Raw genomic sequence first — 24,997 nt, 5'->3', positions numbered from 1 at the left:
ACCCTAGCAGTTGAGGGAACATGTGGAAGAGGTAGACCCAGGAAAACCTGGGACGAGGTGGTGAAGCACGACCTTCGAACTTTAGGTCTCACCAAGGAAATGACTGAAGACCGAGTCCTATGGAAGTGTGCTATGCATGAGAGGACCCGGCAGGACTAGTCAGGCCATATCCCGTGGCCCCTACCTGGGACGTAGTCGATCCACCTGTGCATACCTTCCTTCTTGTGACACTTGTGAAGACCTGCTGAGGCAAGTGAAAATCAATCAAAATAGATGAACATCAATGGAATTTGTATCTTTGTGGTACCAGTGCCTGTGGCACACAAGAAAACCATCCGAACGTGGCCGTAGCCAGTACCGCATCGACTGGCCTCCGTGCTGTGGGAACATGGTGGCACATAAAAACACCATCCGAAGACCCGGCAAGACTAGTCAGGTCATAACCCGTGGGCCCTACCTGGGACGTAGTCAGTCCACCTGTACATACCTTCCTTCTTGTGACACTTGTGAAGACCTGCTGAGGCAAGTGAAAATCAAATAAAATCAAAACAAATCAAAATAGATGAACATCAATGGAATTCGTATCCTTGTGGTACCAGTGCCGGTGGCACACAAGAATCCATCCGAACGTGGCCGTAGTCAGTACCGCATCACTCGCCATCGTGCTGTGGGCACATAACAAACACCATCCGGTCGTGGCCTTGAGAAATACCATTCCAAAAAAGAATTATTTCGCATTCTCTCAAGAGTTTACAAAATTCTTATGACGTCAAAAAATAGTAATATTTCTTTGGTCTTGTTTGTTCTGGTAGATTCTGTAAGAGTGGAGAGCAGCCTGGTGTCAGAGGTTTCACAGGGTCCCTTTCTGCACATTATAAGCTTTGATACTTGGCTGTTATTTATCGTGGGAGACATTCAACATCCAAGAATCCAATCTCAAAATCCTAGCTGTCCCCAGCAGATTAGATTTTTGGGAGCTTGCTCTTCTGTCATGTCAATTCTGATTTCTTGAACTTGGTTCCTAGTGCTCCGAGTGCCCTTATAACTACTGGAATGACCTGCACTCTCCTGATAGTCCAGATTCTTGCAATTTCGTCTTTTAGTAGTCTGTACTTTCCAATCTTTTCTAGTTCTTTGTCACTTATGCATGCATCCATTATTATTATTATTATTATTATTAATAATGGATGCATGCATAAGTGACAAAGAACTAGAAAAGATTGGAAAGTACAGACTACTAAAAGACGAAATTGCAAGAATCTGGACTATCAGGAGAGTGCAGGTCATTCCAGTAGTTATAAGGGCACTCGGAGCACTAGGAACCAAGTTCAAGAAATCAGAATTGACATGACAGAAGAGCAAGCTCCCAAAAATCTAATCTGCTGGGGACAGCTAGGATTTTGAGATTGGATTCTTGGATGTTGAATGTCTCCCACGATAAATAACAGCCAAGTATCAAAGCTTATAATGTGCAGAAAGGGACCCTGTGAAACCTCTGACACCAGGCTGCTCTCCACTCTTACAGAATCTACCAGAACAAACAAGACCAAAGAAATATTACTATTTTTTGACGTCATAAGAATTTTGTAAACTCTTGAGAGAATGCGAAATAATTCTTTTTTGGAATGGTATTTCTCAAATCACATACATAAATCTATAAACAATATCTTGTAAATATTGGATTGAAAATCTCTTTTGGATAGAAAATGTTGAAGGTTGTCCATGGGACTTGAACCTATATCATCTGTAGACATGACAGACATTTTACCATTGGACCAAAGTCAATCCTCTTAATGTCTCTCTACACTTTAGAAACTTTATCTTTACCAACAAGAACTACACATTGTTTATGGTATAAGAATTTTATAAACCTTGAGAGAGAACATAAAATAACTCTTTTTTAGAATAGTGTATCTTGAAGCACATACATAAGGCTATAAACAATATCATGTAATGATGATGATGATGATGTAAATGTTTGGTTGAAAAACCTTTCTGAATAGAAAAAGTCAAAGGCTGTCCATAGGATTTGAACCTACATCCTCTGTAAACATGGCAGATGTTCTACCATTGGACCAAAGTTAATCCTTTGAATTTCTCTCTCAATTTTAGAAACTTATCAGCTATTTATATGCTATTGTTTATAACTTTATACACTTTGAGATCACTATTTATAAACATTCTTTTGACGTCAATAACATAAAATTCTCATTAGTCAGAACAAAGTTTCCAAAATGGACAGAGGAATTCAAAGGATTAACTTTAGTCCAATTGCAGAAACTCTATCATGTTTACAGAAGATGTGGCTTCAAATCCTATGGGCAACTTTTGACTTTTTTCCATCCAAAAGTGTTTTTCAACCCAATTTTTATTTAAATGCTGTTGTTTATAAGTTTTATGTGTGTGCGTTCTGGTTATTCTTTTTTCAAAATCTTTATGAAATATCCATCTTTTTATTTAACTTTTTATTTCACAGCACAACGCATTATCACTGTGCAGTTGGTATTTATTACACACTGTGACTACAAAATCTAATACCATATCACCGATACTAATTACCAAGTGTAACAACATATCACACCACATGATATCTGTCTGTTACTTCTGTTCATCAAAGCTGACCTGAAGCTACACAACAACAATTTCACATCACACCACTGACTAGATTAGTATGAGAAAAAAAAAATATTCATAAAAATGCCTGCAGACAGATGCTGTGTTAGCTGTTCTCATTGATGCAGTTTTATGAATATTAATGAATAATAACAAAGAAGAGATAATAGTTGAAGAGAGAATTTTTGTGGGGAGAACTTTCAATCAAATATTAAACACAACTCTTTTCTCATTTTCAAGTAAATAAAATTCATCTTTCTTTAAACAGTAAATAACCTGAAGTAATTTTTTTTTACCAAAAAGATATTTTTATTCTCTATTGAGGAATTTGGTGATGCTTTGTAGGTCTCTTTTTATGAATGCGTAAAGTAATAATTACCAAATAATTGATTGTGAACATTAGCTATATATATCATGTGACTGAACAATTTGGTTGTTCTTATTCTATATTACTAAATAATTTATGGCACGTTTTTTTGTTTTTTGTTGTTGTTCTTGATTTTTTTTTTCTGTGGAAACACATCTGAGAGTAAATTATTGGTGAATTAGGTGTCGTTAAAATCATATGATGAGAATATATTGTAGCTGGAAAGGAAATAGGTTAGAGTCTTGTGTTGGTGGTGGAAAATAGTTAGACTAGAGATAGGTAGAGCAAGATAACTGCAGTAAGAGCAGCTAAAGTAGGGGATGAACTGAATGAGATGGTAGGAGGGAAAGATAGGGTAGAGGCAGGGTAGAGGTGGCTGGAGATGGGTGCCGGAGGCTAGAATTTGCAAATCTTTGTCATAATGATTTTACTGTTCAAGATTTAAATTAAATATTTGGACATTTTAATAAAAGGGTTCTCAAGGATTGGTTTTGAAAAGGTTAGCTGGAAAAAAAAAAAAAGAAGGGCCAAATAACAAGGAGTTGAATGACCAATCTATATGTGTTAGTGAGATCAATAAGTGATCTTCATCAATATCATAGAAAATCAGTTTAGCAATAATAACTGAAAGACTGGATAGTGGAACTCGTTAAATAGTTTGGTGTTGTGACGAAGAACACTCGTCTGTTAATTACACTCATGGGTTTTGTCATTAACTTTATGGTGTGTGTTGAAAAAAGGACCAAAAGAAGGAAGAGCAAAGGGAGGTGCAGGAGGGGAGGGGAAAAAGGGTGGATGGGATGTGGTGGAGAAAGAGAAAGATCTGCAGAGTGGGGAGGAAAGAATGAGGAAGAAGAGAAAGACAAAGGATAGAGTAAAGGGAAAATGGGGCTGGGGGAGGAAGAACAGGATGAGGGAAGGAGGAGTAGAAGAAAGGGGTGATAAAGAAGAGGATGAGTATGGTAGCAGCAAGATGGAGGAGGAGGAGGATAGACGAGGATAGAAGAGGAGGGATGGAGGAAGGAGGAAATTTCCCATAGCCTTTGAAAGGTGGCAGAATTTGATGTGGTTAATAAATACTGTCTACACACACACACACACAAAATAATAATTGAGAAAAACTTATCCATTTTTCCAGTATGCAGTCAAAATATCAGGAAAAGTGTACAAATGACGTCAGTGTTATTTATTGCCACAATGATTCAACATATTTGCTAAACATTTAAGATGGAGATGTTTTCCTTCCATGACAGAAACCTGATTGGTACGTAGGGAAATGGAATTACAAAAATATAAAACAAATTTTATCAAACAATTTATCATTTTTTTTAATAAAAATTTTATTTCTAACATTACTTACTTTCTTCCTTTTCAGGCGGGCCTCTGATTTGTTTGCCATACTTGTCTGAAATATGGTATAAATATTGGCCTTTTACGCCAATATTGGAGTAGCTGCAAAATAAAGAAATAATAAAAATTTTAAGAGATTTAGAGGCAAAAATGTGTTTTGTTAATTACGTTTGTGATCGTCCCTACTTCACTGTTACAGTTCTACAAACACATTACGACTACCGCCACCATTACCATCACTTGTTGATGGATATTTCAGATCATGAAGAGTTAAGCGACTAATTATGTTTATTCTGTGAGTGAATTGGCAATATAAATATTTATTTTCAATTTATTTTATGATGTAAATAGAATTTTAATATTTAACAAGATATGACAAATGGTGTTAGGTTCTGAAATATTTCTGTCTCTTTAAAACCGTGCATCTGCTGTGCTTTTCAACACAGTATAAAACATTCAGAAATATAGGGGAGTCTGGCTCTTTCCGATATATTTATATATTCATACAATTATTCATACAATTATTTTTAGCAGGTGAGGCCATGTGGTAAGAAGTTTGCTTCTAAACCACATGGTTTTGAGGTCAGTCTCTCAGCAGGGTACCTTACACAAGTTTTCTGCTATAGCCTTGGGCCAACCAAAGCCTTGCCAGTGGGTTTTGTAGACAGAAACTGAAAGAAACCCATAATAAATATTTTTTTATTCTTTTATGTGTTTCAGTCATTTTAACTGTGGCCATACTGGAGCATTATCTTTTAGTTGAGGAAACCAACCCCTAAACTTATTCTTTGTAAGCCTGGTACTTATTCTATTGGTCTCTTTTACCAAACTGCTAAGTTATGGGAATGTAAACACACCAAGATCAGTTGTCAAGCGATGGTGCAGGGACAAGCACAGACACAAACACACAAATCTTTATATATAAAAGTGAAGTTGTGTGTCTGTCTCCTACGAATTAGATTCCTAACTACTCCCACATTTTGCGATGCAGTGTAACCAAAAGCGGGTATCTTATAGTCATGATTTATATTGAGCCCTTCTGGGTATTAGCGCGCGTCTACAATTTAAAAAAAAATTTACCATCATTTTTTCCCATTTTTAATCCATTTTTTGTAACTCTCTAAAAATGTATTATTAAATCTCAGAATGTAAAAAGCTACAGTAACACCCCCCTTTGTGGTTAGCCATATTGAGATGGCTATTATACTTTACATCTCTAAAAATGCTTATATAGTTATTTCCCTTACAAACCCGAGCAACGCCGGGCGATACTGCTAGTTTATATATAAAACAGAAGATGGAATATACGAGAATTTATTATTAATTACGACAATTGTTTCGATGCATCGATCCGTCACAGGTGCGACACTCAACAACTGGTTCAGGAGCATCTGGCGGTGCAGATGTCTCTCATCAGACAATGAATAGACACAACTTGTTAAAATAACAGTTCCATTATGTATTTTCTCATTTCATAGAAAGCAGCAAAATGAAGGAAATACCTTCGTTTACACAGAAGACCAAAAATAAAATCACAGATGGGAATAAAAGGGAAACGGACACGTAATGCAGTGAGAAAAGTAGTAAAAATAACTGTTAATAAATATGCATGTATAAACATCCTTGCATAAGCTGCATGGCATGTGTACACTCACTCATACAAGCATCCATGAAAATGCAAGCATACGCACACATGTGGTTTGGGTTAGGGTCAAAGAGAGTTAAATATCCACTTTTGATGTTTATAAGAATGGGGAAGTTAAAACTAAACTTAATTCATCCATACCTTGAAGTAAATTATGTTAACAGTTACTCAAATTCATATATATATATACTCGATGGGCTTCTTTCAGTTTCCGTCTACCAAATCCACTCACAAGGCAGTAGAAAACACTTACTCAAGATGTCATGCAGTGGAACTGAACCCAGAACCATGTGGATGGGAAGCAAGCTCCTTACCTCACAGCCATTCCTGCACCATTATGGAAAATATTCTCTTTTCTCTTTTAGATTTTGATTATGTGTTCTAATAAATTGTAGAAGAAGACTAATAGCTGAATAATTAAGAGACTGTATAATTAAAACACTTAATCTGAATTAAGATAAAGAATTAGGATATGGAAACATTGAAGCAAGTGAGATCAAAATCAAAATCGCTGAAGTGGCTGATGACAGTACTGCCTGATTGGCACTTGTGCCAGTGGAACGTTAAAAGCTCATCTGAGCATGATCGTTGCCAGGGCCACAGATTGGCTCCCGTGACGGTGGCACGTAAAAAGCACCATTCACACATGATCATTGCCAGTGTTTCCTTACTGGCACATGAAAAACAACATTCGAGTGTGGTCGTTGCCAGAACAGCCTGACTGAACTGTAAAATCCCCCACTACACTCTCGGAGTGGTTGGCATTAGGAAGGGCATCCAGCTGTAGAAACTCTGCCAGATCAGATTAGAGCCTGGTGCATCCTCCTGGCTCACCAGTCCTCAGTCAAACCTGTGCCAGCATGGAAAGTAGACGTTAAATGACAATGGTGATGACAATGAAACCTAAAATGCAGGCGCTGATGTAATTTCACAAGATATTTCTCTCCATCTTTCAGACTTAAGTACATAAAATAAAACATCAATTCTATGAAGTCACATGGCTCAGTGGTTAGAGCATCAGGCTCACAATCATGAGGCAGTGAGTTCAATTCCCAGACCTAGCTGTGTGTTGTGTTCTTGAGCAAGACACTTTATTTCATGTTGCTCCAGTTCACTCAGCCGTAGAAATGAGTTGTAACATCACTGGTGCCAAACTGTATCAGCCTTTGTCTTCTCTTGGATAACATCGGCGGCATGGAGACGGGTGGCTGGTATGGCATGAGCAAGTGCTGGTCTTCCATAAACTTTACCTGAACTTGAACCTTGGATGGCAAACTTTCTAGGTGCAATTTCATGGTCATTCATGACCGAAGGGGGTCTTTACACTTTACTCTTTACATATGCTACATTGGTTGTGTCAACAAATAAAGTTAGAATGAAATACTTCCCTTACCCATAAGCAGCTCACCTGCTTTCACCAACTTCTTCCACACTGATTTAGAATTTGCATCTACCTTCTCCAACATCTCTGCATATTTCCCACCCTAATCCATTTCCCCTCTGATTTTACAAATCCACTGAACCTTCTCTCACTTTGATTTAATCTTATCATGCTTCATTCCAAATCCACAGTCATATAATCAGTCTCTGATTTTCAGGATCAGTTTCACCATACGTTCCACTTCTTCCTTCGGTCAAGTTACCACCAACTGTCCACTAACATTAATTGCAATTATAGGCACAGGTATGGCTGTGTGGTAAGACGCTTGCATCCCAAACACATAGTTCCAGGTTCAGTCCTACTGCTTGGCACCTTGGGCAAGTTGTCTTCTACTATAATCTCAGGCCAACCAAAGCCTTGTGAGTAGATTTGATAGACAGAAACTAAAAGAAGCCCATCATATATATATATATACACACACATATATATATATATGTATGTATATGTTTGTGTGTGTGTTTGTCCACCCTCTTCACCATCACTTGACAACTGATGTTGGTATGTTTACGTCCCCATAACTTAGCAGTTCAGCAAAAGACACTGACAGAATAAGTACTTGGCTTACAAAGAACAAGTCCTGGGGGCGATTTGTTTGACTAAAGGCAGTGCTCCAGCATGGCCGCAGTCAAATGACTGAAACAAATAAAAGAAGAGTAAGCCCTCGCTTTTCACCACACATCCTCATTTCTGCATCATACTTTTGCCATCAGTAGATACCTTCCTAATTCCTTCACCTTCCACCCTGTCACTGGACCCCTTTAATGCATCATCTTACAACATTTCCATCAGCCTTTCCACCATTTTCAACAGCATTTCCACCCATCTCAATTAAAATGAACTTTTTCCACATCATGGCCTCTTATATGTCCAAAAATGTCATCTGCTGCTTTAAATGCCAACTTTGTCACTTATTGTACATAGGAAAGACTGGGTACCACATGTCTTATCCTTTGAAGAAGCTTTGTTGGATGTCCAGCACGATCACAGCAGATCCCTTAAGCCTGTGACCTGAGGCCATTTGACCAATCATTTTAAATCTTCAGGGGTCTTCCATCTGCTGATGGATCTCATTGTCTGAGAGATTATACAACACCATAGAACTCATTTTCAAGCTTCGTAGTGAACAACAACTAAATGTCCATTCCTATTTTAGCTCATGCTGAAATTAGTAACTAATTTACATACTGCTAAATCACTTCCCTCATACACAGTCTGTATTCGGCCACCCCACTTTCCATCTTCCCAAGTACTGCATATACAAACATGCATTGTGCATTACCTCCCTTCTCTGCAACGTCCATCTTGCCTTCTCTATACTCTTTCACACTACATACATAAACATGATACCCCTGCCATCTGCTTTCTTCTCTACTCACACACTGGATATGCAAACACATCCCCATACCATGTGTGTTCTCTATCCAATCAGTCACACACTCCATACACAAACACACTACCACTCACCCACCACTCTCTCTTTCTCTCTGTTCCTACATTCACACACACTTTGACACCTTTTCAGATTAAATTTACTCAATAAATCCTAACACATACCATTCTCTAACATCATAACTTATATATTCACCCTGCACACTATAACATTCACATACAACTTTGCTAACACACTGAACTCCCTCTCTGCTCCCACACAGTGAAGGCACATGGCTCAGTGGTTAGAGCGTCAGGCTCACAATCATAAGGTAGTGAGTTCGGTTCCCTGACTGGGCTGTGTGTTGTGTTCTTGCGCAAGACATTTTATTTCACGTTGCTCCAATTCACTCATCTGTAGAAATGAATTGTGACATCACTGGTGCCAAGTTGTATCAGCTTTTGTCTTTCTCCTTGGATAAGATCAGTGGCATGGAGAGTGGAGGCTGGTATGGCATGGATGACAACTGGTCTTCCATAGAAACAACCTTGCCCAGACTTGTACCTTGGAGGGGAATTTTCTAGGTGCAGTCCCATGATCATTCATGATTGTAGGGGGTCTTTACCATGCTCACACACACACATACATAAGCATACTTCAAGCAAACACCCAACACACCCATGTTGTGAAGACTTGGCACACATTACCCAATAACAATCTACTTTACTCATTAATTATATTGACGAACATTTGCACACAACCTTGTTAATTCACACACACACACACACACACACACACGTATCAGCATGGCTGTGTGGAAAGAAGTTTTCTTCCCAATCACATGGTTAATGGTTGTATGGTTGTGTCACCTTGGGCAAGTGCTTTCTACTATAGCCCCAGGCCAAACAAAACCTTGAGAGCAGATTTGGTAGGCTGAAGCTGAGAGGAGCATGTGGTGCCTTTGTGTCTGCATTTGTCCATTGCCACCACTTGACAACTGACAATTGGTTTGTTTATGTCCACATAACTTGGTGGTTCAACAAAAGAGACCGATAGAATAAGTACCAGACAAAAAAGAATACGTAAGTACTGGGGTCAATTTGTTCAATGAAACCCTTCAGGGCAAACCCCCATCGTAGCCACAGTCCAGTGACTAAAACAACTAAACAGTGTGTGTATGTGTGTGTGTGCGTGCATGTGTGTGTGTGTGTGTGTGCATGCCTGTGTGTATTTATGTTTGTATACTTCGCATACTCTCCTATGCATGTCATTCACACACTCACACATACACACCCTTACTCCACACAAACTTCATTTTTCTCCCATGATTGCTGTACTTATTTCTTTCACCATTGCTCATTCTTCTTTGCTCATTCTTCTTTGCTCATTCTTCTTTGCTCCAAAAATCAACTCATTTAAAAATTAATGGACTTCAAGTATATTACTCATCTCAACTGACATAATGTTTTTCTTTCTTCTTTCTTTTTATTTTTTTTTTTGTTCTTTTCTTTTCTCCATCCTTCTGTTTTGATGAAAGACCACTGTCTGAAATGTCAACTTTTCTTTCCGTCCACAGCATTAATTACATTGTACTTTATTCACTATTTTCATTTTGTTTTGTTTTTGTGTTTTGAAATTATTTTTACTTTGTCTTTGTTCATGCCTTACTTAGATACTAATTAATTACCTTGATATCAATTACTGCAATGACACAGATTTAACCCATATTATCCCAGGATTTATTGCTTTTTAAAATTGATTTGTAATTTTTAAAACCATGACGCTTCTTCCATTTACCTTTGCCAAGAATAAATGTTCAAAAGATCCTGAAAATTCTTTCTATATGCATTTAACCCCCCCCCCCCATCCCATGAAAGATACTATCTTCACACAGACAAGCATTCACACAGACAAGTTTAAATCAAATTCATACATTCATTTTACTCATTAGGCAGCAAATAATTGTATTTACAGATGTGAAATTAATTAAGTTGTTATCTACTAATTGCCAAACCAGTTATTGCAATATCCTGTTTACTGTCAACTATTATTAATTAAGTCTCAGTATGTTGTAATTAAATCCTGTTTCCTAAATACGCTTTATTTAAATGCATTTACGGTTTACAGAAAGTGGATTACTTAAAATATAGCAACATACCAACGAACAAGTTACAATATGTAAAGGATAAAGCAATTTGGCATTGTGATGAAAAGTAGCGATAGCAGAATGGGGGAGTGGACCCAATTTAGTAATAGGGGCCAAAAGGGGAGAATGTGCAAAAGATTGATACAAAAAGAGAATTACAAATTATGAACAAAATTTACTCATTTAAGATATAGAGAACACATAAATACTATAATGTTTTATGAGAACATAATGGTGTTTATGTGTAAGAACATTTCTTAATCTAGGAGCAAAGATTGTTTTCCAATATAACAGGGCAGTCCTGGTTCAGGACAAGTGTTGCTGTAATTTAGCCCCAGGAGACATCATCTCCAGCTGGCTATACAACACAATCTGTGTCCTTATATTTTCCAACAAGGTGGTCTAGCACCCCCACTCAGCTCAAAACAGTATCTGTGTATCACGATTTCCAGGTTATTTCTTTTCATCATCACAGAATAATTGTTCAGCCAGAGGTGGTGCTGCCAGATTCCCGTTCGAAATATATAGTTTTCAAAGTGACAACTAGTCACTGATCTATAAATAAGAAAATTACTATTTTTAAATCTTACAACGGTTATAACGGGTGATATTTAGCAACAGTACTTTGTAATAAAGATTGCTTGCCAACATAACATGGCAGTCCTGGTTTAGGACGAATGTTGCTGTAATTTAGCCCCAGGAGACATCGTCTCCAGCTGGCTATATGACACAATCTGAGTCCTTATATTTCGAACAAGGGAATCTAGCACCCCAACCCAGCTCAGAACAATATCTGTGTATCACGATTTCCAGGTTATTTCCCTTCATCAGCACAGAATAATTGTTTGGCTATAGGTGGTGCTGCCAAATTTATCCTAAACCAGGACTGGGCACTGCCATTTTATGTTATGTTGGCAAACAATCTTTACTCCAAAGTACTGTTGATGAATATCTCTTGTTGTGAGATTTAGAAATAGTAATTTTCTAATTTCTTAATCTAGTTGATAGGCTTCTTTTGAATGAAGTGTAGATTTTCAATGATCCAGGGTTGAAGTCCATCTTTACTCAGAGAACACCAAGCTGAATATGCTTGGAGGATTCTTTAAACGTAAAGATGCTTAAACAAAAAGAAAAAGGTTAATTCTCAGTATATTTTGTCGTTCTTGAAATAAGTGACATTAGAATTTTCTTTTATCCAAAAGCTGACAGATTAACAATCTTCTGGGGGAGAATAACTGATGGAATACAAAAAAACTAAAAAAATATTGATAACATCAGCAGAAAATATTGATATATTAGCAGAAGACTGAGTGACACACATAAATATGTTACATATGTGTGTGTGTGTGTGTGTGTGTGTGTGTGTGTGTGTGTGTGTGTGTGTATGCATGTAGACAAATATTTTACATAACAAACACTCATATACACACATATATACATATACATAAATACACACATATATACATATACATACATACATACACATATGTACATATATATACATACATACAGACAGATAGAAACATATATATGTATGCACATGCATACATACATACACACATACACACATACCTATACACACACATAGTATACAAGGTGTATAAATCAAGGTAACAACTTCACATTTTTCTGATGAAAATCCTTTTTGATAAAGTATGCCAAACAACATATTTTAGTGTTAGGCCAACACACACACACTTATATGTGTGTATACATACATATATATAAGTATGTGTGTTTGTGTGTGTGTGTGTTTGTATTTATCCCTCATCCCCACTTGACAACTGATGTTGGTTTGTTTACATCCCAGGAACTTAGTAGTTTGGTATAGGAAGCAAATAAAAACAATGGAGTTGATTCATTTGACTAAAACACCTTTCTAGGTGGTGGCCCAGCTTGGCTACAGTTCCAGTGACTGAAACAAGGAAGACTTAAATAAAAACTAATAAATACTTTGCTACGTTAGCTGCTTCGTCTGATCCAGAATAAGGCAATCGTTGGTAATGCTCTGCTCCTGAGTCGAATCCCATCTGTGCAGGTGGATCTGGATGTGGTCCCTTGCCTTCGCCTTTGATCCATTGAATTTTGTCATCATAATTGAACAGAACAAATGAGTCATCACCGCTGGAAGCAATAACAACCTGGAAAGTATTTGTCTGGAAAGAAAAAAGAAAAAATTGATGATTCAACTGAAAATGTCTTCAAGAAGATCAAACAAATCGTCAAAGTATTTTCCTTAAGTCTGATATATTACAACAATGGTTCTCATTGTTTTTTAGGGGGTGGGGTGCACAAGCAAAGTAGCAAATTGGGGATCCACAAAAGTATTTTAAGGTACCCAGAAAAAACTGTTTTAGATGTATTCATGGCAAGAAATAGCTGGGTTTCTTTCTCAGACATTTTACAAGGTTCAATCAACACAATGTGTGAAAAATAAAATAGGAATTTTGAAAGAAATTTGTATAGAACTAGTTTTTAAGCCTCAAATGGATATGGGAATCCACCAGAATAAAATAGTAAATAAATGGGTCCTTAGGTAAAAAAAAAAAATGGTTGAAAACCACTGAATTTCATTTTCTTCATTTATTAGTCAAAATAATTAATAATGCTGGTTACAATGTTCAGTAGCATTACTGAGTTAACCTTATTAAAGCAGCTTAACGAGATGAATGTTTTGTTGTATGAACTGTTTAATATTCAGATTATTCTGTCAAATTCCTTATTCCTTATTTATTCACATTGTTTTGAATAAATCATGCATTATCTCATAGCTGAAATATTCTGACGATGTGATTGCTTATTTTTAGAATGACATTGTAGGGTAAGTGTGACAGGTTGAATCTGGCAAGTTAGAATATAAAACAGGTAAAGTATTTAGGCCAGTTTAACCTTTTAGCATTCAGGTTATCAAATGTAATGCATTCTAATTCACATTGTCTTTAATTAATCAGGCATTATCTCATAGCTTCAAGAGTTGGATGATGTGATTCTTTGTTTTTAGAATGACATTGTAGGGTAGATGCAAGAGGCCAGATCTGGTTGGTTTGAACATAAAACAGTCAGGGCATTTGGGCTGAATATGGCTGGTTTAACCCTTTAGAATTTAAACCAGCCGTATCCAGTCCAAATATTCTACATGTTTTGTGTTAAAACTGGCCATATCTGGCCTCTCTCACCTACCCCACAACGACATTCTAAAACTAAATAATCACATCATTGAAATCTCAAAACTGAGATAATATATGATTAAATGAAAACATTGAGAATAAAGAAAGCATTACATTTGATAGAGAAATCTGAATGCTAAAGAGGTTAAAGTTAGAATGTCTATAATATTTTAAATGAAATTAATTCAACTTAATAATATCCTGTATTACCAGTCTAAAACTAAACAATCACATCATTGAAATCGCAAAGCAATAAGATTATATTCATGATTAATTCAAAGTAATGTGAATAAATAAATATTACACTTGACAAAGTAATCTGAATGCTAAATGGTTTAATATGTTACAGAAAAATACATTTAGCATTAGAGATATGACAATCAGCCATTGTTACAAAATATTATTTTTGATTTTAAAGTAAAGTCAACCACAATCAAAACGTGCTCAATTGACATCAATTCAGAACTAGAGCAGACATAACCGTTTTTCCTGAGCAAATTACTCTATATATTGTAATACCACATGTACCTTAAGATTTAGCCTTAGGTGTTTAAAATTAATGTTTTTACCTTTTTTTTTTTTTTCCATGCAACTAAATTAATACTTCTTTATGCATTTATCAATAACTGTTCCTAATCAACTAATTGTTTCTTGAAATGATTTATATTTTTATAAATTGCCACTATTTAAAGTGAACAAATTGGGGTATCAATTAGTTAATTATGAAATGTTTCACCGAGGAATGATGTAGTACTATTAATATCCTCCACCAAAGATTTTCATTACCGAAACTCTAATCCATCGCTAATTGCAGTTAAAATTGGGAATATGAAGTTATTAGAGAAGGGATTTCTGAAAATGTAAACCTCAATATTACTATTTAGCATTCGGGTTACTCTGCCAAATGGAATTCATAATTATCCATATTGTTTTGAATTAATCATGACTTATCTTACAGCTTTGAGATCTTTATGGTATGGTTGTTTATCTTATATGGTAAGTGTGAGAGGCTGGATCTGGCCAGTTTGAAGATAGAATAGATAGAATATTTGGGCCAGATATGTTTGGCTTAAATGCTAACAGAATATTCAAATGACTTTTGTTCAAAAACTGTTGGAGGTTGTTAACCAAGAAAAAAATTTTGTTTTTCCTTTTTTAACAAACAGTGACTGGAAATGTAACAGGGTTCTTGTTGTTGTTGCTGTTGTTATTATTATCATCATTATTATTATTATTATCATCATTGCCAGTGCCACTGGACTGGCTCCTATGCAGGTAGCATGTAAAAAACACCATCTGAGCGTGGCCATTGCCAGTACCACCTGACTGGCCCTCGTGCTAGTGGCATGTAAAAGCACCCACTACACTCTTGGAGCGGTTGGCATTAGGAGGGGCATTGAGCTGTAGAAACTCTGCCAGATCAGATTGCGCCTGGTGCAGCCATCTGGTTCACCAGTCCTCAGTCAAATCGTCCAACCCATGCCAGCATGGAAAGCGAACATTAAAAGATGATAATTATTATTATTATTATTATTATTATCATAATGAAAGTTTGAAGAAATCCTATGAATGGTGATATCTAAATGGTCTGAACCCAAAGGCTACAAAGTCTGCTGAGATCATGATGAATGTTATTCTGAGATCAGAAAGAAATTTCATTGTTTTGACATATCATTAATCTATTTTTATGGTTTATATGGAGAAGTAAAGATATAAGATGTAAAATGGTGGCTTTGAAATTTTATCCTAGTAGAAGGGTTTATGGATCAATCCATAAGTCCTTGATCTTTATCATTTTTAGCCCAAGGTCCACTCTAGCCCAGCAGACCTATGGTCAGGGATATTCCAGCCATGACTAACCTGTCTTTTATTCAAACTTAGTTCACTTAAGACTACATTATTTAATGTGTCCTTCCATTTTTTAAATTAACAGGTATAATTTAAGGGAGATTTGGCTGCTAGTTCTTGTAAAGCAAGTTACCACATTGCAACTGCCTCGTTTGCACACAAGTTCTTGATTGCACAACACATTATTTAAACATTATCTAAGATGTTATTTTAAAAACTTAATCACCAAAGAACATCAACATATTTCTTGTTTACAGACCTGAAGAAACACACCCAAAAGAAACACACCCAAAATATGAAGATAATGAAGAACTCATTGCAGTCTTTAATGAACAGTTGGAGATGGAACATTTCTGCTTAGCATTAGATAATTGTTGATTAACACTAATGACTCAAACTATAAATAAATATTTGATTTGTTTCTCTTCTTTTGAACTGTTTTGTTTTGTTTTGTTTTTGTTTTGTTTTTTGGACAGTGTATATAGGACAACATAATCCATTTTTTTTATACAAGAGAAAATGTGCTGTGTCTGGCTAAATGGACTTGAATTTACAGTTCCAGTGAATAAGTATAATAGTTACCCCAATGATGAGCTGTCAATTATAAAAGGGTATACTACTACTACTACTACTACTACTACTACCACTACTACTACCACTACTGCTGCTGTTAAGACAACAATTATTCCTGCAGTAATTAATGCAACACCCAAAATGCTACCCAAAAGACTGAAGGAGATTGGAATTGAAACCGACATTGTTGACCAGCAGAAGAGTACGTTCCTATTTTCTGTTAGAATCCTAAGAAAGGCTCAGGTTCTTGGAAATTTGACGAGACTTGTCAGCAAAACTCAAGATAGAATCCTTGCTAATAAATTAACATTTACTAATTTGATGATAATAAGCCCTTCCACTAAGGCCTGAAACTTTTGGGGTGGGGGTACCAATTGATTACATCAACCCTAGTGTTCAACGGGTAATTATTTCATTGACCCTGAAAGGGATGAAAGGCAAAGTCGACCTCAGCAGAACCGTAAAGCTGAAAGAAATGCTACCAAACATTTTGTTCAGTGAGCAAAACAAATACAAATGTGCCAGGTTACTGTACAACCTAATGATGGGAGAGTTTCTCTGTTGTGTTTTGCAGTATTTTGTACATGTTGCAATTCATATGTACCTGCCTGTACAATGTTACAATACTATAAAATCTCTTAATGAAACGATTGTAGTGATACCATATTATCCATTTCTGTGTGTGTCTATATATATATCCTCTCTCTCTTTCGGAGAGGCACAAGCACCTACACGCACATATACACACACAGCAGTAACTTCCACCTACCGAATTCAATCACAAAGCTCCTGTCAGCTCGGGGCTATAGTAGAAGACACCTACCCAAAGTGCCACGCAGTGGGACTGAACCCGAAACCATATAGCTAGGAAGCAAGCTCCCTAACCACACAGCCATGCCCATATATATATATATATATATATATAAATGAAAGAATAAATAGAGTCAAAAGTAAGAGGGACCCTGCCTCGACAGCTGTTTAATGATCCCCTACACATGTTTCGATACAACATAGCTCCACATATATACAGGATTTAAATTTCAATTAAGTAACAGTTTACCTGTATGATAGGACCTAGATGTATCTCCTCAGGTGATATATAATCGCTCTCTCTCCGTCAGTAAATGTTTGATTTCGATGCTGTCACATCCATCTGGCTCCTTTGAATTTAAATCCTGTGTAAATGTGGCTCTATGCTGTATCGAAACATATGTAGTGATCATTAAACAGTCATACACCTCTTACTTTTGACTCTATTGGACTCTATTTATTCTTTCTTTTTTATTTTTCATGAACGAGGAATGCCTAAGACTAGAATCAGTAGCATACCATAATATTGCTGGCTATCTGCTATTTCTAAGGGTGAACAAGCTCTGTTTTGTACTCTAATACGTTCTTAACAGAATACACCTCAACTGTATGTATATATTTATCTATATATATATATATATATATACATGGTGGTTGCCCCTCGTTATCGAGTATGGCCACTGCACGAAGCTTAATCCATGTTGTTATCGTGCAATGCCTGTGCAAGAAGAATTTTTTTAAAGTGAGGAAAGGCTATGCACTGAGTCAATCCCACTCACTAAGCAACAGCAGCCATAATCCGAAAAGAAGAACAAGTCAACATCATCGGTAACCACTGAGCCACAGGTTTTATGTCGGAGTTATCCCAGTTACCTGAGTTACCTTCTCCTAGAAGGATGCCCTAACAAAGGCTAGGAGTCCTTCACTCCCAATGGTTTAACCGCGCGATCGGGTATTCAGTCCGATTATTTCTATGTCCCTTCGCATGATACATTTATTGGATGGCTGTTGACTCTCAAGAGTTCCTCCGCCCTTTGACGGGTTTTGGTTTTCCTCCCACAGGGTATCCGATAAACACCCTCCTCACCAAGCAAGCTTGGTGGGGTTGCCGGTTTAGTCGCCGATGACCCGACCATGCAACGGGTTGTACTGGGTTACATGTTACCAGTAGCACTTGAAAGTAACCTGACATAAATATATATATATATACATACATACATGTGTTGTGTGTGTGTGTGTGTGTATATACACACACACAGGGCCAGCCCAAGGTACCGGCCACTTGGACAGTCATCCAGGGTGCCGAGTGCAGGGGGTGCCAAGGAGGACATGGACAAGGACAAGGAAATTTCCACAATGGTCAGCTTGAAGAAGCTGAAGTCCAGCTTACCTGGGGCACCAGCAACCCTAGGGCCAGCCCTACACTCACACGCAAACAACACACACACATATTTCTATATATATATATATATATATACCAATGCCAACAGGTGCATTTTCTATCTACCTGTCCAGCTAGCCAGCTATCCTTCCTTCTCTTTATTTCAAACAATAGGTGAATAATACCAAACCTAATTTTTCTCTCTCTCCTTCAGGGAAATACATAGGTATTTCAGATTATGGATAACAAATATTTCTCCATTGATTGACAAATTAATTTCGTTTCTAACTTCATGGTGGACATTTTGTCATGTGATATCAATGGATTCCAGATGCCCCTAACACAAACCCCACCCCACCACCACCTCAGTGAAAGTGACTCAAGCACATATGCTCGTACTCTATTCAGAAATATGGGCATATACCTGTGTGCTTTCTTATAATGTATGTGCTTAGCCATTAAGGTTATGGGATGGAGGAAATTGGAAACTGGAATTGTAGCATTATTTCTCTACCAAAGCACAAGGGCCTGTAGCCATTTCTTTCTAGAAGCCAAAAATATTCCCACAATCTTCTCTTTAGTTCTACAAGCTCAGAACTGGCACAACCAATGTTGGTGCTATAAAAGGTAGATTTGGAGATTTGGAGAGATAGTTGAGATGTTTGAGTGGAGACAGGTAGATGTGTCTAAGAGGTACAATGATGGGGGGTCTCAGCTAGACTGCTTACAGGCAATGGGCATAGATACAAATTTTTCCAGGTAGGCAACAAGGTATGGGTATTCTACTAGTAGAGAAATGGGTGGATAAGGTGATCGAGGTAGTCAGGGTATATGATAGGATTATTAAGCTAAGAATAAATTTGTTTGATGTAATTGTGTTAGTTGTCTCTGCTTGCCAGACTCGCAAATACTCAGAAGGACCACGTCTATGAATCCCTTTTGGGGATCCTTTTGACGATGAAAGACAACGGCATTCGAAAAAAAGGTAGAGGACTTCAATGGACATGTTGGAAAAATACTCCAATGGATTTCAGGGTGTGCATGGTGGCTACAGTTTTGACCCCAGAAATGAGGAGGGGACAAGGCTGCCAAAGTCTTGCAATGCTCAAGGCTTACTTGTCTGCAACACCGACATCAGAAAACTTGTCAACCATCTGATCACTTATGAATATGGGAGACACACCAGCCAGATTGACTGCATCCTCACTTGACACGGGGATAGGTATATGCTCGTAAATACAAAATCTTTCCTAGGGGAAGAATGTACAACTCAACATAAATAAGCTGGTGGTTAGTGTCTTCAGGCTTAGGACCAGAAAGATCCAAAGAGGAAATTCAGAGAGCTGTTACCTTTGTTGGCCATGAAAGGTTTCACTCTCTCTGAGTGAAAAGAAGATTGTATGATGCATGTATACAGACAGCAGTTCTACATACTAATGAGATGTGGGCCCTGAATGCAGAGGACAAGAAAAGGCTAGAGAGAAATGAGGCTGGTATGCTCTGATGGATGTGTAATGAAAGTGTACATGCTCAACAGAGTGTTTGTTTTTTTGAGAGAGAGGTTGGGCATACGAGGAATTAGATGCTGTGTGCAAGAGAGAAAGCTGTGCTGGTTTGGTCATGTGATGCAGATGGATGCTGACAGCACCATGAAGAAGTGCTGATGGAGCATGTAGAAGTGGAAAACCCAGGAAGATATGGGACGAAGTACTGAAGAATGACCTCCCTTGTTGACTAAGTGCCATGTATCAGAGGTGGATTCACATATTAGCGTAGCTCATTCAGCGGTGGTGCCCCAGCATGGCCGCGGCCTTCGGGCTAAAACATTTTTAAGGATTTAAGGATATATATACGAGAGGGTGCTGAAAAGTTCCTGGCTTTGGGTAAAAAAGTACAGGATTTTATTCAACATATTCTTGTCTCAGATTCACACACTTATTGCAGGGGTCCTTCAGTATTTCTAAGCCCTGTAAAAGAACTTGGAAGGTTGGGCCTCCAACCAACCCTTTTTGCAATACCCTTAAAACCATGAACTTTTCAGCACACCCTTGTGTGTATATATATATATTCTTTAATAAAAGCAATGTATATTTTTGTGAGCTACTAATAGCCTGAGAACTGCATGAAGGCACCAGATGTGTTAAAAAATGCTGTCTGAGATGTTTTTCATAGCATAAATATATATATTGTGTTTATTAAATAATATTTATCCCTCGCCAGATGGAGTTTTTTTTTGTTAATCTTACCATTATGGAATTACATTTCCTCTTCTAAACTACATGTTTCTCTGCCTTGTATTTCTTTTTCATACACTATGATTATCTCCCACTCCCCTTCTCCTTCCCTCATTGCCCTGAGCACTGTATCACTGAATCCCCCAACTCACCCCATCTTTATTGCCCAGGTTTTCACCAGTCAAAGCAATTCCCACTCCCTACTCACACCTTCTTGACAATACCTTATTGTATATATTATGACCTCTGTACCTTAGGGTTGTGCCCTGGCAATTGCCGCCATTTCCTTCCTCTACCATCCCATCTATGCTCTGAACTCCATTTCTTGTGAGTATACCCTGACACTTTACCACCATCTCTCTCCTGCTCTCTCTCTCTCCCCTCTCTCTCTCTTCCCTCTGCCTGGGTAGCCGTGTATCTCCTCTACAGCAGCATACCTGTTTCTGCCTTCATTCTTGATCCCCCCCCATCTCTCTCTCTCTCTCCTCTTGATTTTGCTCTGACTAGGTAACCTGACTAGTATCACCTTTACATCAGCATATCTGTTTCTCTCCTCTTTCTTGTGCCTCTCTCTCTTTTTCTCTCCCTCTCTTTTTCTTCTCTCTATCTTTTCCTCTCTCTTGCATTTCCTCTCTCTCACTGGGTAACCATGTACCTCCTCTATAGCAAGACACATGTTTCTGCCTCTCTATTTCTCTGTCATCATCCCTACACAAAAGCTCCACCTCCAGTAGCGCTGCTCATCTCATAATTCCTTGTCTTATGAGTTACTTGGTGACCATGCCAGTGCTGGTGCCGTGTTAAAAGCATCCAGTCCACACTGTAATATGGTTGGCATTTGGAAGGGCATCCAGCTGTAAAAACCTTGCCAAAGCTGACCTGACTTGTGCTTGTGCCATGTAAAAAGCACTAGTCCACTTTGCTGAGTGGTTGTGTGTTAGGAAGGGCATCCGGCCATAAAATCCCTGTCAAAATAGACACAGTAGCCTGGGATACACTTCTACCTGGCCAGCTCCTGTCAACAGTCCTACTCATACATGCATGGATGACAGGCATTAGAGGATGATGATGATATAGACAGACAGACAGACAGATATATGGCAAACAACTCTTCTTTCAGAGGTTGAAAACTCAACTATTGACCTATCACCTGCACACACATTGCAGTATGTTTGAAACAATAAACTTCTTAAATTCGTTTTTATCAATTTCAGCCTCACAGGATGTGAAATTGCATTGGCTTCTCTATTATATCTTCTCTAATAGACAACCTACAGACTTTACAGTGAGAACTTTACAGACATTGCATCAGAGTTCTAGGATCTTTTCCCTTTCAACGGCAAATCGAGAAATTAATTTTTTGTAACTAAACACTTTCAAACTTCGGACACTGGTAGAATGTGTCATATAATAAAACATCTTTTACTCTTAGTGTTTTTGAGAAAAACTTATATTTATGAAGTTATTTCATGTTAAAGTTGTCGTATTTTGGTAATTTCAACCAATCAATGACGTGTATTCAGCTGAATAAAATTACTGTCGTTGTTTGTCAACAACAACTTCCAGTGGTGTATATTTCGTTTGTCACTGTTATTTATGACATATTTCATCTCAGTTATGTTTGTATGAATAAACGTGTGTGTCTGAAGCATGTTTACTTCATGGCACCACCATTTCGTGCATTTCCACTGCTTTTTAGGTCTTTTTTTCCTGTTTTTCAGCTACTATTTTTGGAAAGACTTCCTGCCACCGCCCCACCCCATTTTCTCATAAATTATTGGGGTTTTTTTATTATTTTTTTTTTTGCCAAAAACCCAGCTTTTCAGATACGGAGATTCCAGAAAATTGCCAAAAATCGGAATTTTTACATTCCGCCCCCCCCCCTTACCCCTCCCTCCTCCAATTTCTTCATTTTTCACTTTTTTGCAACCTAACTCTAAAACCCTAAAGCTAAACCAGTACAAACACAGGAATAATGTCCTAAATAACAGTGACAAATGAAATATACACCCCTGGAAGTTGTTGACAAACAACGGCAGTAATTTTATTCAGCTGAATACATGCCATTGATTGGTTGAAATTACTGAAATACGACAACTTTAACACGAAATAACTTTGAAAATATAAACTTTTCTCAAAAACACTAAGAATAAAAGATGTTTTATATGACACAATCTACCAGTGTCTGAAGTTTGAAAGGGTTTGGTTACAAAAAATTAATTTCTCAATCTGCCGTTTCAAAAGGAAAAGATCTGAGTTCTATGCCTATTTGGTTTTTTAAAATGTATTTGGTATATATATATATATATATATATATGCACGCACACACACACACACATACATATATATATATATAGATGTCTATTTCCATACAGAACAACTGTTTCTTTGAGGCAGCCTCAGCAGACTACCTCAACAACAACCTAAGGCATCTTCATTTTCATGGTGAGTGATTTTAATGGGCATGTTGGTCAAAATTACAATGGCTTCCATGATGTTCATAGAGGTTTAAATATGGTATGAGAAATGATGAGGATGCAAGGCTCCTGCATTTAATGGCGCAACTGACCTAACAATTTGTTCTAACACACACTTTAAAGAAACTCTCTAGTCATCCTCATTGCTTACCAATCTGGTGAGTACACAAGTCAGATAAGTAACATTTTCACCAAGAAATGGGATGGGAGGCTCTTGTAAATACTCCAAGCATTTTCTGTTGAAGAATGTAGAATGCAACATAGATATTAGTGACTAATAAGTGATATGAGTCAGAGCAGGGTAGACACAGAAATGAATAGCAGCATGGAGAAGGAAGATACAGAAACTAAAAGACCCTAAAGTTGGGCATAAGTTTATAGAAATTCTACATGATGCATATGACTTTAGGAAGGAGGACTTATGATACCTGTAGCATAAATAACACCTGGGAATTTGTACAAAATAACCTACATAAGACTAGAGATTTGATATGTGGTAGGAACAAAAGGGACGTGACAGTTATAAAACATTCCCCTGCAGCATCACATATAAGTCCCCATGGAGTGGCACGTAAAAGCACCCTGCACACTCTGTAAAGAGGTTGGCATTAGGAAGGGTATCGAACCATAGAAACTATGCCAAATCAGACTGGAGTTTGGTGCAGCCATCTGGTTTGCCAGCTCTGGTCACATTGTCCAACCCATGCCAGCATGGACAATGGATATTAAATGATTCACAGTGCAGTAAAGGCTAAGAGACAGGCTTGGAAAACTAGGAAGGAAGGTGGTAGTAGAGAGAATGATTAAATAGCTAGAATGGCCAGCTAGGCTACAAGTATATTTGGTTATGGGTGACACAGTAAAGAACAGGTTTTTCACATGTCCTGTAACATGAAGAACAAAGTGTGTGAGATGTTCAGAATTTCAAATCCGTTTTAGAGAGAACCAAGATGTCATTGCTACAGAAGATGAAATAGCATCATGGAAGTGTTGTTATGAGAAGATATTGGATGTGAAGAATGCATGTGATTAACCACTGCTGACAACCAAATTTTTTTCTCTTTTGAGTGAAGATTGATGGCACTTGGGTTAGAATTGCAATGCTGCATGGTAGCAAGATGTGAAACTTGAATGTAAAAGACTTGCAAAAGCTTGAAAGAAATGAAGCCAGCTTGTCCCATCAGATACGTAATGTTAGTGCACCACATGAATGCCTGGATACAAATGAGCTGAGGAAAGCTACGTACAAGAGAAGTCAGGTATGTTGTGTAAAGGAGGAGTCTATAGTTGCACAAACATGTGATACAGCAGAGGAAGAAGAGTACTGCACAGAAAAGTGTTGAGTGCTCTATGTTAGTGGAACTTGTAGAAGAGGAAAACCAAAGTGGACTTGAGTTGGAGAGAAGAGATGAAGTATGGACCTGAATATGCTGCATCTCATAGAGAAGACAACAAAGAACCATACAGACTGGTCATACACAGTGCTATTAAAGTCTTGTTCATCCATTACAGAAAAATATTCCTACACACAATAGTGTTTTAGATACCACCATATATATATATATACATATATATA

General features: G+C 37.5%; 1 protein-coding gene across 1 annotated transcript in view; it reads right to left on the bottom strand.

Moving 5' to 3' along the window:
- The window catches only part of LOC115222592 (nidogen-1), a 173,238-nt gene that overhangs the window by 86,198 nt on the left and 62,043 nt on the right, over nucleotides 1-24,997 (bottom strand). The window contains exons 3-4 of the mRNA XM_029792880.2: nucleotides 12,885-13,087; nucleotides 4,341-4,432 (exon numbers count right to left, since the gene is read on the bottom strand). Coding sequence (XP_029648740.1) covers nucleotides 4,341-4,432; nucleotides 12,885-13,087 — 295 coding nt within the window. The remainder of the gene's footprint in view (nucleotides 1-4,340; nucleotides 4,433-12,884; nucleotides 13,088-24,997) is intronic.

This window comes from Octopus sinensis, linkage group LG20 (genome assembly GCF_006345805.1).
Source record: "Octopus sinensis linkage group LG20, ASM634580v1, whole genome shotgun sequence".
In the NCBI taxonomy this organism is placed as follows: Eukaryota; Metazoa; Mollusca; class Cephalopoda; order Octopoda; family Octopodidae; genus Octopus; species Octopus sinensis.
The sequence above is the reverse complement of the archived record's forward strand: the minus strand, read 5'-3'. Positions and strand labels throughout refer to the sequence as shown.